The 15,935-nt window shown below is 29.3% G+C and overlaps 2 protein-coding genes across 2 annotated transcripts; one reads left to right on the top strand and one right to left on the bottom strand.

Annotated features, from left to right (window-relative positions):
• Positions 1 to 8,119: 8,119 nt before the first annotated feature.
• LOC113871801 (pentatricopeptide repeat-containing protein At5g52850, chloroplastic) lies at positions 8,120 to 10,762 on the bottom strand. The gene has a single exon (XM_027508903.1). The coding sequence runs from the start codon at positions 10,760 to 10,762 to the stop codon at positions 8,120 to 8,122; it is 2,643 nt and encodes an 880-aa protein (XP_027364704.1).
• Positions 10,763 to 12,102: 1,340 nt separating this feature from the next.
• On the top strand, positions 12,103 to 15,717 carry LOC113872781 (protein SGT1 homolog). Its single transcript, XM_027510599.1, has 10 exons — positions 12,103 to 12,559; positions 12,768 to 12,837; positions 13,257 to 13,381; positions 13,620 to 13,743; positions 13,981 to 14,077; positions 14,205 to 14,270; positions 14,361 to 14,499; positions 14,848 to 14,930; positions 15,004 to 15,108; positions 15,258 to 15,717. The coding sequence occupies exons 1-10, from the start codon at positions 12,400 to 12,402 to the stop codon at positions 15,363 to 15,365; spliced, it is 1,077 nt and encodes a 358-aa protein (XP_027366400.1). The 5' UTR covers positions 12,103 to 12,399; the 3' UTR covers positions 15,366 to 15,717.
• The last annotated feature ends 218 nt before the right edge of the window (positions 15,718 to 15,935 follow it).

The raw sequence follows: 15,935 nt of genomic DNA, 5'->3' as shown, positions 1-15,935 counted from the left end.
AAATATAAATTGAATAGATTTATTTAAAATTTATATAATATATATTGTAAAAATTTCAAGATACTCATTATAAAGTAAATTTTTTGAGGAATCTAATGTAATTTATATTTATTTACATAAAATATAATAAATAGAGCAAAAATTTCGTGAAACTCAATATAAGACAAAAATTTTAAAATATTAAATAAAACTAACATTAATTCTACATAATATATGACAAAAAATTTTGAGAGGTTCAATGTAACTACTGCTTAACACAAGCAGAAACTTCAAAGGACTGAATATACATGACAAAGCTTAAGTTACTTGATAATTTTGGCATACATAAAAGAAATAGTATATATATTATAGCAGTTATGCTGAAACTATAGTGAAGACTTTAAAATACTTTCAAGGGGCTTAACATATTTTTGACTTTACCATCCATTTTTCGTTAGTTTCTCAAGAAGATGCTTATATTAAATACAGCCAGGTATTAGCAGCTTCAAAGGTTGCACTGTTCAAAACCAAGTTAAAAAAGGGAGTAACATTGAAACCGATGTGTTTATTGTTACACTAGAGATAGACGAACGCATCCAAGACCCACCTCTCCTACTTCACTTCACACTTCTTCTCAATTCTTTTCCTTCCACATAACACACTCTCGTTTAAGATGTCTCACATAACTTCTCAGAAAGTTAGAATATTTCTCAGAAATTGGACAAATCAATATCCTATCTGCTAACTTTTAAAAATAAATTAGATATAATATTTTAATACTACTTTATGGTAACGTGTAAAGTAACACAGCGAGGTTCGAGGGAGATAGAAAATGATTTTTTTTTTTCCAATTAGGTTGTTGTTTGACTCGAACTTTGAAGTTCTAATATCATCGTAAACATGGCAAGCATTATATTGATTATCTAATAATTTTGTTATAATTTAAGAGAAAAATAAAAGAGATAGATTGTAAAGAATATTGTAAGAAGTGCGTATATTTGATCTAAAATTGATACGGAATTTAAGCTTCACTTCAAGTATAATCTTTTTAATCATTTTGGTTAATTATGTTGTGCAAATGAAATAAAGATAAATGTTTAATACCCGAAATTTGTAAAACATGGTTGAGATCAGAACATGAGGGGAAAAAGTGTTCAAACTAAGTCATACCTAAATAGGACCAAAGCTTTAGAAAAAAAAAACAAAAAACAAAATGTAGGATGCATTCGGTCCACAGCCTATAAATATATTTTATAGTATATCAAATGTTATAATAATAAATAAGAGCAATAAATAATATATACGAAACAATACTATTTTTAATAGAAAAAAGTATTTGTTTTATTATTTTACTAACCTTAAATCTCAAATGAAAAACTATATGATTTAAGATGGGTAATGCAAGACATTAAGTCTAAATATGTGAGTTGTGATGTGATTAAATTGTACTTAATTAATGGACGTTTAAAAAAGGGATGACGTGACTCTTATGTAGTTTTACAACCTGTTTAATTCATATTATCACCACCGCAAATATATTTTCTCGCTTGATCAAAAGGAACATGAGTGATTGTTCTCGTAAGTCCGTGGTTGCAGTAGACACAAGTTAAAACAGAGGATCACTTAAAACATCATGTTTGTTTATCATGTATTTATATTACTTGAACCAAGGCAATTTAATAATGTGGATTTTATTATTTGGGATTTATCTTCTGTGCAAACAGTTAAAAGGGAAGGATATATAAAACATTTGAGGAAGAGTAGATCGATGATCAATTTATCTTATCTCACAAATTATCCTTTAATAGAAAAATATTTTAGAGTAAAACACAAACTAGAAGAAATAAAACATCAAATATAAACATTTAAGTAGCCACAACTCTTATTCACATACGTTGAACACTGGTATGACATAAAAATGATACATTTACATTTGCAATTTCCCTTTCACTTCTACAGAAAAAGCCAACAATAAAAGAAAACTGTGTACAAAATTTAACCGCAGATGACAACTCAGCAGATTTGTAGACATGGTAAAAAGCTCATCAAGGTTTCTCCATGTTCAATATATATATATATATATATATATATATATATATATATATATATATACACTTGGCTATATATAAGAGGGTGTTTGTCCTAGGTTCTCAGGTCTCAAAACAATCATTTGACAAAAAGATCAGTGTTTTGCAGTTTGAAACCAAGGTAAACTGTTGAAGGAAGTAACACCGAATTCACGAAATAAATGTAAATTCTCTATAAGTATTGCTGGAGCCTCACAGCTTTCTCTGCTTTAGAATGAGACACTATCTCCTCTCCCTAAGAATCTAGGGCAAAGAGACAACACACGTCGAAGCCTCCCATTGGAACTGGATCTGGCTTTCCTACTTCACCTTCCTCACAGTCTCCTTTCTTCCTCTTCAGCACACTCTCCGATATTGATGATGCTGACGTAGCTGAATAAGAAGAAATAGAAGCGAACAAGGAAATGGAAGCTGAAGAGGACATGCAACTATGCAAGGTAGTGGTAAAGTTGCAGCAGATCCTTCCAGCAAGGTTATCCTTGAAAACCGAACGAATCTAAATCTTACTTCTTTTGAACAAGTTTCCAATCATATCTGCTTCAATTCCGGTTTAACTCTCGCGGACAATTTTTGAGTTTTGTGGTTGCACCTTTCATATTCTCTTCATCATGCTCACAGTCCTTTGCGATTATCATCGTTCCTTCGTTGTTTGATTTTCACTCCCTAAAGTGAAGTCGGATCTTACAATCGAATCTTACAAGTTCCTCAAGAATCTGCCACGAGGATAAACAATTTTGTACTTTTATTTTGAAAAATAAAAGTATGGTCAAGAAATAACCTATTATAAGATGAATGATAAAAGAGAAAGACAAAAAAACATTTACAAAATTTAATTTGTTTTATCCCACTAAATCATACTTTAAAATAGAAAAAAAAATTATAGTAAAATCATGATCATAAATTTAGATGAGAAACAATAAATCATTGATTAAATAGAAACAAAATGTGAGATTAAATAAACATATACCTTGTTTAACGAGGTTAAACACGCCAATGACTATAACTCTCGTGGTTGATATTTTCCTAATTCTTTCCAAATTGAAAATATTTGGTATTTGTGTTGTGAGTGATTTGCAAAATAAACTTACTACCTTTTATAGTGTGGTAAGGCGGATGATACGAGAGATTATATATATATATAAAAGTTAAGACGTGTTAATATTAAATGTTAAATTTTCATATTTATATTATTAAATATTTTTTATAGAATATAATATTAATTAATTTAATTATTAGTTCAAAGATTTTTATTAAATTTATCAATTTTATAAAAAAGAATTATTAAGTATTTCATCAAATTATTTTATTTGAATAGATAATATACTTTTAAAATATAAATAAATATTAGATTTTGAATAGTATACATATAAATATTTAAATTTTATGAAATTTAATTTACATGATAAAAAGATAATATAAAATTATTTAACAGTTGGGTTTGATCAATTTTTATTTTATAAAAAAATATTAAATGATATAAATATTTAATTTTGATATTAAAAATCAATGCATCTTAATTATATATATTTAAAAATATAAAGAATTTTTTTTTAGAATTTAATGTACATGAAAAAAGTTTAAATTTAAGAAATTAAATGCGAATGTTTTGAAGAATTTAATGGGAGTATTTATGTTTAAAAAAATAAATATAAACATTGAAGATTCTCAATTACTTTATTCATTTTAAATTATCTGCACTTTTAACATAATTATAATTTATTTTGAAAATCTAAAAAATTATTAATTTTAAATGAGAGTTGGGTGAGAAAAGGGAAAGGGAGAAAGAGTGATAAGTTATTTTTAAAAAATTTCATTATTATTTTATTTAAAATATTTACATAATATAAAACATTTATTATTTAATATTTTTAAAATCAATTTTATTTTTTATAGTTATTTAAAATTTAATTTAATTTTTTAATCATTTAAATAAAAATTATTATTATTTATTTTAGCATATTTAAATAGTAACTTTTTATTTTATTTATTTTTATATTATTTCTCTCTATTTTACTCTCGTATCTGAATAGAAACTAATAAAAAACAAAAAAAATAAAAAATAATAAGTTCCAACAGTGAGAAAACGTGGAAGAACGAGTGAAACGCATGGAAAGGGGGAAAGAGAAATTGATTAGGGGGAGTAGTTGGCAAGAACAGCAACTTGGCATAGCTGTGAATGAATGTAATTGACTAAAATATAAATGAGAACAGATAAATAAAAAATGAAAAATATAAAATTAAAGGTGAAATTTATATGCATTTTTTATAATTCTTAATAAATTAAAATTTAATTACTAAATAAAAAATATGTTATTAATACTTCTCATTATTCTATTTAAAGGAGGTTTGGAGTTTGGTTCTCAAATAATGAATTTGGTGTTCTTTGGCTGAGTGAAAGATGTTGTTGCACTCAATATTTATGTGGCCAATTCCTTAAAGCACTCAATACAAAATGATTTATCTTTTTATAAAACTTTATTTAATTCGTTTTCTTTTTCAAGAATATCGCATGTATAGTCCAAAACCAGGGAATAACTATATCAAGAAAAAAGTGTAAACTTCTCCATTAATAATGAATTTCATTTACAACTCCAATACTGTCACGTTACTGCCAATAACCTTCTTCAACTTCTTCTTCTTCTTCAACAACACAACAGGTTTCAACCCGCTTCTCCTTTTCACATCAAAGCATATCCATGGAAACCTCCCCCCTGTTGTGACTTCTTAATTTTATAATTTTATTTTTCTTATTAAGTAGTTTTAATATATAGTTTAATTTATAAAATATATAATATAAAAAAAACTATTTGTACATTAACAATAAAAACAAATGTAAAAGAAAAAGATGAAATGTGATGGTGTGTTGAAAAAGAAAAGGATGAACGCAGAAGTAATTTAAAAAAAATTAGAAACTGGGGTTTTATCCCTTATTTTGTTCAATTATTGAGTTTTGTGGTTGCACCTCTGAGGTTCCCTTTTAATTGCCCTGAGACGTTATTGGATTTCGATTCTCGAGAGCAATTTCTTAAGAATATGCCACCAAACATCTGCCAAAAGAGTAAACAATTCAATACATGATTCAGAAAACGAAAAATGTTTAAGCAAAAAGAATATGAATATTCCTTCTCTCAAACAAAATCACTTAAAAGATGGAGCTTGTTGGAGTAGATTTTAATGGTGATTGGGGATGTATCTCCCAAGAAAACCATTAAAAGGGAAGGATGCATGGTAATCAAATCCATCTTCTCCCAGAAATTTTAACTATAAAAAATTAGATAAGAAAGAGTAAAAAATGAATTAAATAAGCATATACCTTCTACAACGAAGATGAACCCTAGCGTTTTCAACTCTTAACCCCCTTTTCAATATAAAAAGTGTATTTGTCCGAGTAATTTTCAATACATGTTCACACCCTTTTATACTTGTTGGGACGACGGAGATTACGAGGCTCTCTCTCTCTCTAAAAAAAATATTATTATTTAATTATAAAAATGCATTTTTATTTATTATAAAATATATATTAACAACGCACTCCTTCCTTTACTCACGTACTCTCTTGTATCTTGTTTGTAAAATTTTTTTGAATGATTTTTGTTTGTTCTTAATATAAGATATTTTATAAAATTCTACGAGTATTTTTTTATTCTTAAATGTTTTTACTTTATTGTTGAACATTTTTAACATAAAAATTAATATAATATTCTATAATTTAAATTTAACTAGAGGTAAATTTATAATATTATAACTAATTTTTAAAAAAATAATACTTTAACTATTTTTAATAAATTTTTATAAATTAGGAGATTTAGTAGAAGTTATCTTATATATAGATTAAATTATGCACTTAGTAATTATATTTTAAAAATAATATTTTTAATATATGTACAGATGTTTTATTATATTTTAATTCCGTCATCATAACCACATTATCAAAACATAGCATGTATACATATAAAGATTAACATGTAAGTGTATTTTTAAATATAAAAACTAATTTATAAATATTTCAAACTAAATATATATTTTAATTAATTATAATTTTTAAAAATATAAAACACTAAACTTATTTAAGAATATATATATATTATATAATTTGATTTTATCTTTATAACATTATTTTTAATTAATTAAATTTTTTACTTAATTTTAATTTTTATCTTTTATGCCAAGAAAAAAAAATCAATGTTAGTATTTATATAAAAATTAAAATATAAATTTTTAAATATAAAAATGAATTCTTAACAAGAAAATGAATATTCAGTCATATTATATATATATATATATATATATATATATATCACTAGTTTTGTCATTTAATATCATTAGTATTAATTTTACTAAATTAATTAATTATTTTCTTGAAATATATTACCAGTCTCTATTTATTTGATTAAAGAGAAAAAAATTTTAACCATCAATTATAGTAATACTATTTATTTATTTTTATTTGCATAATTTATTTCTGTAAAATAAGATAAATAAAAATAATATAATTTATCAATAGAAATTTTGGTTGATTTAAATTAATGCCAAAACTTTGAGAAGTTCTATATCTGACGCCTAATTTAGGGAAATAAATACTACTACAAATAAGGACTTCGAGATTTCCAGAAAGTCAACGAATTTGGACAAAATTATTAAATACTTACTGAAAGCTTTAATTAATAAAAACATTTTAGACATTTTCTTATTTATTATATTTTTTTAATTAAAAAAATTGTAGGACATTGGTTTATTTAAAACAAAAAATTATTAAATAACATTAAAGGGTATTTGCTTCTATAATTTTTAATATATTTTTTAAGAAAACAATATTATTTATTAATTTTTAAAAAAATTCTTAAAAGCACTGGTTGGTAAGACTATTTTTTAATATAATTCTCTTCCTAGTTTATAAAATAGGTATTAAATAAAAATAAAAATATTTATTACCTTAAAAATATAAAATATATTTCATATGGTTCTTTTTTATCTATTCTGTTAAAAATGTTTGTTAAAAAAATATTTGCTATATAAACATTTTTTCAGTATATGTAATATTATATATAATAAAAAATTATATGCAAAAAATTTTATTAAAAAATTTAATAATTTAATATATTAATATTATCAAATGTTATAATTTTTGATAATATATATATATATATATATATATATATATATATCCTTATCGTGTATAATATTGTGATTAAAATTTTATTATATTAAAAATATAATAAATATTTTTTAAATAAAAAATTATTATTTTATATCTTTAAACTCAATCTTTAAATTTAACATACTTTAAATGTTTAGAAGAATTTAATGTAACTACCATTTTTTTATAAAATATATGTAATAATATAAAAAAGTGAAAATTTTAAAGAACTCGGCATAGAGTTATAATTTTTTAAGACATCAAAATAACATGGCGTTTATTTAAAAAAAAATAATATATATGGTAGAAATTTTAAGGAACTCAATGTAGGGTGAAAGAAAAAATGAAAGAAAAATATCAACATCAACTTTTAAAATTAAGTTTGAGAAATTAATAATGATAAAATATCATTAAAAATAAATATTGATCACATTATTATAATTTTAATGTTATAAATATATTTTTTAACAAAAAAAATATGAAAGTTGAAATGATAAAAAGCAATAAAAACTAAAGTTGACAAAACTCAAAATAAAATACATGATGTCAAAAAAAGATGAAATGTCAAAGTTTTGAAAAATTCAACTTAGCTAACACCCTTCTTTTAAACTATACATTTACCATTTTAGTAAAATCATGATGTGTTTTAAAATTTAACATATACATTGATAGTCTAACCTTTTTTTATGGTAAATTCGTTGGCATTAGAAGAGATATTTTAGCAAAATATGAAGTATTTTACCTCTTTCGGCCATGTGAGTAACGATGGCATTAGAAGAACTAGTGAAAACCCAACGAATTACATCAACATAGAAAACAAGAGATATATTTCAGCAAAATATGAAGTATTTTCATTATGTGACGACCGGCCACGCAACTTTTTAGCAAAAAATAAGGAAATTAATGTTTCCACACATTATGAGTTACCTATGCATGAACAATGACCGTCCTTAAAGAAATGGAATCGTTTCCTATCCTTCACAATAATTTCCCTATCAATAACTTGTGTCACAAGCATCATAAAAGAATGACAGTGAGTGCAGATCAGTGAATTCTTGTTTATGCGTATTGGAGCCATGGTTGGTACACTAAGATCACCAAATGCAAGGGCTATTTGCTCTGAGTGGTATAACTTATCATCATTCTCTTTGTATGGATACCCTCTATTCTTTATTTCATTCATAAGAAACTCTAGCTTTTCACTGATCTCACCCTCATCTATCTTCTCTCTAGCAGAGAAGAGATAAATCTTGCTTCTAACCTCCATCCAACACTGCCCAGGACTTCTTCTTAAGCCTCTTTCTCTCATCAGCCGCCGAGTCTTGTCACCAAAATCTGGGAGTCCAGCATTGTCATACAAGTTTGCAAGTAGCAAATATATGGCGGGATCAGATGGATCAAGCTCAAGACATCTCCTTGCCATATCTTCTCCCAGTGTTACATTTCCATGTAACTTGCATGCATTTAATAAAGTTTTAAAAATTAATGAGTCTGGCTTGAAAGGCATTGTTTCAATAACTCTCATAGCTTCCTCTAGGCGACCACCTCTACCGAGGAGATCAATCAAACACACATAGTGATCCAAATTTGGTGTTATATCGTATGCTTTTTCCATGGAATAGAAATAATCAAGACCCAGATCCAATAAACCACCTTGGCTACAAGCGAAAATCAGTGATAAGAAGGTAATAGGATCAGGTTTAATTCCTGTTAACCTCATGTCATCAAAGGCAGACAGAGCACGAGATATATGTCCATTTGATGCCAATCCAGATATCAAACCATTCCATGACACTGTATCTGGCTCATTTATATCTTTGAAAGCTCTGTATGCATCGCGCATGCTACCACACTTGCTGTACAAGTGAACTAGGCTATTTGAAACAGAGTTACATCTCTCAAAGCCTGATTTGACAGAATAACAATGTAGCTGCTTTCCGGTTTCCATAGTGCCTAAGCCAGCTGCAGCTGATAAAAAACTTGCCAAGCTGAATTCATCCATTTTAACCTCATCATTGCACATGTGAGTGATGACTTTTAGGGCCATTTCATGATCTCCCCATTGGTTATATCTTGCAGATAAACTTGTGTATGTGACAGGATCTCTCTGTTTCATCGTGCCAATAACAAACCATGCTTCATCTGCCATCCCCCCTCCGGCATAAGCATCAACAAGAGCATTCCCAACAGATATGTCTGTGTCAGCTTTTGTCTTTATGATGTGTCCATGGAGTTTCATCGTTTGAATAAGAGATTTCATTTTGCTGCAAGCTCCAAGGATAGCAGATAGTGCAAAGGAATTTGGTTGGACTCCTGCTGCTTGCATCTCAGCAAAAAACTGAAAAGATTCTTCTTCAAAACCATGCTCTGCAAAACCAGAAATCAAAGAAGTCCAAGAGATCACATTTGGTGAGGCTATCCCTCTAAAAGCTTTCACAGCATTTGTTGTGGTGTGGGAGCATTTCATGTACATATCAACCAGTGCATTTCCTACATAAATATCGTCCTCCAGTCCAACTATGATAACCCGTAAATGAAACTGTTCGCCTAGGTCCAGTGATAAAATTGAGGTGCTACCATTCAGTAAACTAGTATAAGTAAAATTATTTGGTATGATTCCGGACAATTCCATATTAAGAAATGCATTGACAGCCTTTCTAACCTGCAAATTTTGAGTAAATCCAGAGATTATGGTGGTCCATAAGCACACATCGTATTCAGGGGTCTGATTTGAAACCTTAATAGCATCTTCCATCTGTCTGCATTTTGCATACATATCAACAACGGCTGTCTTCAACACTAAATTCAATTCAACCCCAAATCTAATTAACTGGGCATGTAGTAGTTTCCCATAACCCATTCCCAAACCATGAAAAGAAGACACCTCTAATAGTTTAACAAATGTGAATTCATTTGGGTAAACACCCGCTTCAATCATTTTGACATATATTTTTAGAGCTTCTCTCCATTTACTAGTTTCCACTAATGAAGAGATCATTGTTGTCCATGACACAACATCACCATCCTTCAGAAATGCAAGCAATTTGGGTGCTTCCACCGTACAATCACACTTGGTGTACAAATCAATTAAAGTAGTACCCAGAACAGGATTCAGCTCAAACCCAAGCTTTACTACGCAGGCATGAATTCGAGCCCCACACTTAAACTCCCCCAAAGCAGAGCATGATCTTAAGGCACTGGACAAAGTGAACTCATTGGGGTATTGACCGGAACCTAGCATGAAGTCAAACAATTGAAGGGCCTCAAAATGATGTTTATTCTTGGTGTGAGCAGACAGAACTGTGGTCCAAGACACAACATCCTTATGAGGCATTTCATCAAAGAAATGGCGTGCTTGGCCAACTCCAAAGCATTTGGCATATAAAGACAACAAATTGTTGTTCAAATACAAGTCATCTTGAAGACCCACTTTGATTATTGGGCCATGAACACATACTCCCTCCTTGAGGGAGTGTGAGTTGCAGAATGAAAGAACCCGCAAGCAAGTTTCTTGGAAGTGGCATGGAGAGAAACTGTGAGAAGCTGTTTTACATAACATGTCTATGTTGGTGTTATGTTGTTAGCAACAAGACGTCGTTATCCATGCAACCTTAAACGGTGTTGGAAATTATATGGGTTGAAATGTGATGACATGGGCATTGTTAGCGAGCTTTATAGCAAATAGCGGTTACAAACCACGTGGATCAAACAAATCAAAGGAAGCACCTTTCAGGATCACAGTTTCAAATTGGTCAATCAAACATGTTAACGGGTGAGGAAGAGGTTCGCCATAACGGGAACTGGGAAGCGAAGGAGAGTGGGAAAGAAGAATCTGTATTACCACTCTCCTCCAAGAAACAACAAATTTTTGGGACGGCTTTGTTTCAATCTTGTTATTTTAATTATAAAATCATCGTTTTATTTTTTCAAAATTATATAAGAAATAGTAAAAATAGTTTTTATTATTTTTACATAAAATTCTAAGAGGTTAAATTACTATGTTCTTGAACTCTTTTAACAGTTTGTAATTAAGTTTTTGAATTTTTAAATGTTTTTAATTCAGCATCTAATTGTAAATTTTTAAATAGTTTAAGGACTCACTAAATAATTAAACTTGTGACTTGATGCATAAACTATCTAAAAATATGTAATGAGATTCCACACCAGAACTCTAACAAAAATGTTGTTAGAGATCCAATTAAAAATTATTTAAAAGTTGATAGACTTAATTACAACTTTTAAAACATACAAGTTTTACAAGTTTCAAAAAATTCAGGAATTTATAAAGTAATTTAAACATTTTAAAACTATAAAAAATAAAAAAATAATTTTATAATTTAAATTAAAAAATAAGATAACAAATAATTTTTTAAAATCAAATAGCTTGATATTTCAATAAAAGCAATAGTACCTATGTTGTCTATTCAAACACATCTTAAAAATATAATTAAAATTTATTTTTAAATTTAATTTATTTATAGTTTAATTTAAAATTTAAGATATTATTTTTAAAATTTATTTCTATTTAATTTAATATAATATAATATTTATTATTAATTATGAACATATTTTTTTAAAATTATAAAAAAAATAAATTTAAAATGAGAATGCATGTCATCATCTTGTTGCTTTACATAAAATGAGTACTAGGACTCATCCTAACTCAAAGGTATCAAGAATTTAACCAAAAAAAATAAAAAATAAAACTTTGCCATGTCATATCTGGTGAGGAGAGATTTTATCTGCAAGATTCACGTACTATGATAAATAGCAAAGTAACTACCATAACAACTGCGCATGGCAAAAAAATTCACCATACTCATACCGTTTATGAAAGACAGCAGGTTATACTGCAAAGGAAACAAACTTTTATATATGTTCAAATTAACATTGGTCAACAGGGGACAGTGTGAAAACAAGAAAGTTCAACCTAATCAGAGGTGCAGAGTTGTGTGTTCGTTGGGCAAGTAGCACTTTTCTTTGTAGTACTTTCCCTTGTTGTTTCCTTTTTCAGCTTAATTCTTTGTTCTTTCATAATACATGTTCTAGGCAGTTTCCTGATTAGATATAATAAGTAACAGAAGAGTTACCTTGATCCCTTACCTTCTTCCCACGCTCACTCAACTGTTGACCTCTCACAGTTTCTCAGTAATCGTAGACTTCACTTTCTTTTTCTTCTTTATTCCTTGCTCTTCAATGGCTTCCGATCTCGAGCTGAATGCCAAAGAGGCTTTCGAAGATGATAACTATGAGCTAGCCTACGACCTCTTAACTCAGGCTATTGATCTCAGCCCCAACAACGCCGACCTATATGCAGACCGTGCCCAGGTCAACATCAAAGTCAACAATCTTCCCGGTATGCACTTTTCCTTTGAAGGAAAGTTTGCTTTTTCTGATACCCTTTTGCTTATTTTGCATACATCAACTTTCAGTTAGAAACTGAAACCACGGTCAATTGGGTCGTGTCTTCTGGGAATAGATGGAGTTTTTCTTTTATTGGGGGGGCGGTTTTGTGTATCCATGGTTTGGCGACTAAAAAAATGAGTTTTTGGTACTTTGTCCAGAGGCTGTTGCCGATGCAAACAAGTCAATTGAGTTGAATCCTTCTCACTCAAAAGCATATTTGCGCAAAGGGTGAGTATGATGCCTCCTTTTTTCTTCTTATTGCTACTGATTTTGTGTTTTTTCAGAGTATAATTTGCTGCAATGTTTTTCCTTGATGCAAATAGTGTTCCCAACTCCATTCTTATCATCCATAGTAGAATTACAACATACGGTTAAAATATTGTTTCTTGTACTGTCTAATAGTTAGTGAGGTGGCAAATATATTTTTTCCATAACCAACTGATTTAGATTAATGTTAACATATATTTTACGTGAAGGCTGAATACTAATATGGATATTTAACTTAAGTGCAACTTCATTTCATCTCATGATTCCTCATGAAATTTTGCGTTCGATTTTACATTCTTATCCTTGGTCAATTGAATTGTGGTTACTATTTACTAAAGCTTTATGATGTATCTACTTATTTGGTATTTAATTTGTTGCAGAACTGCATGCATCAAGCTTGAGGAATATCAGACTGCTAAGGCGGCTTTAGAGTTGGGTAAGCCATTGGCACCAGGAGACTCTAGATTTACTGATTTGATCGAAGAGTGTGATAAGCTCATTGCAGGTAAACATTTATTTTATTTATATTTGATGAAAATTTTACTTTTTTGGTTTGGTGTTAACTGACCACACCTGGTGGGGAGAAAAGGCTTATTGTTGTTGGTGTTTTATATTTCAATTTAGTTATCTCAATACGAGACCTCATGGTAATATCTTGAGTCTTGACCATTGAGAGGGAAAATGTGGATATATCATATTTGGCTATGAACTGATGGGTTTGATTGAAATATTATGTTGAACAGAAGAACCTGGTTCCATACCCATACAAGAAAAGACCACAACACAGAATGCTGCTACAAAAGCTGTTCAGCCAGATAATCATTTTCCAGGGCCACCAACAGCAACAGTGGCTAAACCTAAATACAGGTTAATAAATTCTTCTGTTTTTTGTGCCATTTGCTACGGTTATTGCCTTACATGTTGAAAGTGCACTCATATTTCTGTTGGTTACATGTTATACTGCTATAATTGGTTATCCAGCCACTTAGCCCTTTCTTGTGATGGTTTTTATGCAACACATGCATTTGGTAAATTAAAAATTTACAATTGAAGGGAAAGACTTCACTTATTCATAGTTAATTTTTGAAATAATATCTAATGCAGGCATGAATTCTTCCAGAAACCTGATGAGGTGGTTGTTACCATATTTGCAAAGGGCATTCAACGGGACAGCATTACTGTTGACTTTGGTGAACAAATAGTATGGCTCAAATTAACCATCATAGTCAATGCATCTAATGCCCCCCTACTATTACAGTCCCTTACATCTTGATGAACAATATTTTTAACATTTCTACTTTTTTTAAAAAAAAATTTTGGTGTTGTAGCTAAGTGTTAACATTAATATCCCTGGTGAAGAGGCATATGTATTCCAACCTCGCTTATTTGGAAAGGTATGAATGGGAGCTTCATTCTATATATTAGTATAATTTTAGTTCTGGTTATGGTGTAGAAACTAAAGACCAATGGTTTTCTTCCACCAGATCATACCCGCCAGATGCCGGTACGAAGTTTTGTCCACCAAAATTGAAATTCGCCTTGCAAAAGCAGAAACTATCCAATGGACATCTCTACAATTCACCAAGGGTAGCACAGTTCCACAGAGAGTTAATATTTCGACAGGTAACTTTAAAATTTTCCAATATTGATTGCTGTTAATTATTCGTTGTTGTGTGCTTTTCCAACTTGCCTTGGGCCATCGGATTTCTTTAGTCTTTATTTGTTCAATGGTGTGATAATCTTGGTTAATTTGGGTATATAAACTACTTTACAACTTGCTGGATGCTTAAGATATTCTAGTTCTGTTGCTATAGTACTGGTGAAACTTTATATGGCAAGGAGTGGTGAAAACATTCACTAGACATCGCTAGTTATTTGAGTTGGCAGCATTTTGATACTTAAAACTATCATCATTTGCTACTTTATATGACAGTTTTGATATAGTACTTGTTTCATCCATGAATTTTGCAGTTGCTGGTGAAAGACCCACTTACCCATCCTCAAAACCAAAAAGAACAGATTGGGATAAATTGGAAGCTCAAGTTAAACAAGAGGTTTGTCTGCCACCTATATAAAATGTTTTCTTAGTATGTTATAGCACTTCTTTCCCCTAACACTTCGTTTCAGGAGAAAGAAGAAAAACTTGATGGTGATGCAGCTTTAAACAAATTTTTCCGTGGGATATATCTAGATGCAGATGAGGACGCAAGAAGAGCAATGAGCAAATCATTTGTAAGTTTTATTTTTTGTATATTTTCTAATCTTTAATCATAGTTAATATAAAATGCCATATTGTGGTTCCTCCTATTTGGGCATGAAAATCACTACTAATATTTTAAATACTGCATATTGCTGTGTGATGAGTGCTCAATTTTATTCAGGTGGAGTCTAATGGAACAGTCCTTTCTACAAACTGGAGAGAAGTGGGATCAAAGAAGGTAGAGGGAAGTCCACCTGATGGCATGGAGTTAAAGAAATGGGAATATTGAGAATTTTGTGTGGGTATTTGGAACATTATAAGTTGATTTTGCTGGGGTATATCTAAGCTAAGATTTGAAATTGAATCATTTGATGGTTGGTGCTAGAGTTTTTTAGTATTCTGTGATTGTAATGCTGCTCTAGTTTTTGTTTTATTATTATTTTTTTGGGGTGTAAAATTTTCACTCAGAAGTCAAGGATCTGAAATGTGGGCTCTTAAATTAATTATTTTTAAGATTCAAGAATGAAACTTAAATTTTGCTAGCCAAAACTATACACATATTTCTTGACTTGAAAATTGAATACCCATTTATTTTGGCATTGATTTAATGAAATAGAGTTCCAAACGATAAACTAATGATAAAAAATAAGCATACACAAATTGCAAAGCACGTTGAATGGTTGTGGTTTTTTACCAATTTCAAAGAAATCAATTGTAGGAGGTATCCAGAAAAGGATAAATTTTAATTTGAGGCAAATGAATATCCATTCATGTGACCAGTCGGTTATAGCGGCGGAAACAGTCCAATCAATCCACATCTGTAAGATTGAGAGAGCGTTATATTAACGATTTTTTTACA

Source organism: Abrus precatorius, unplaced genomic scaffold, assembly GCF_003935025.1.
Source record: "Abrus precatorius isolate BTA unplaced genomic scaffold, Abrus_2018 Scaffold7, whole genome shotgun sequence".
Lineage (NCBI taxonomy): Eukaryota > Viridiplantae > Streptophyta > Magnoliopsida > Fabales > Fabaceae > Abrus > Abrus precatorius.
The sequence above is the reverse complement of the archived record's forward strand: the minus strand, read 5'-3'. Positions and strand labels throughout refer to the sequence as shown.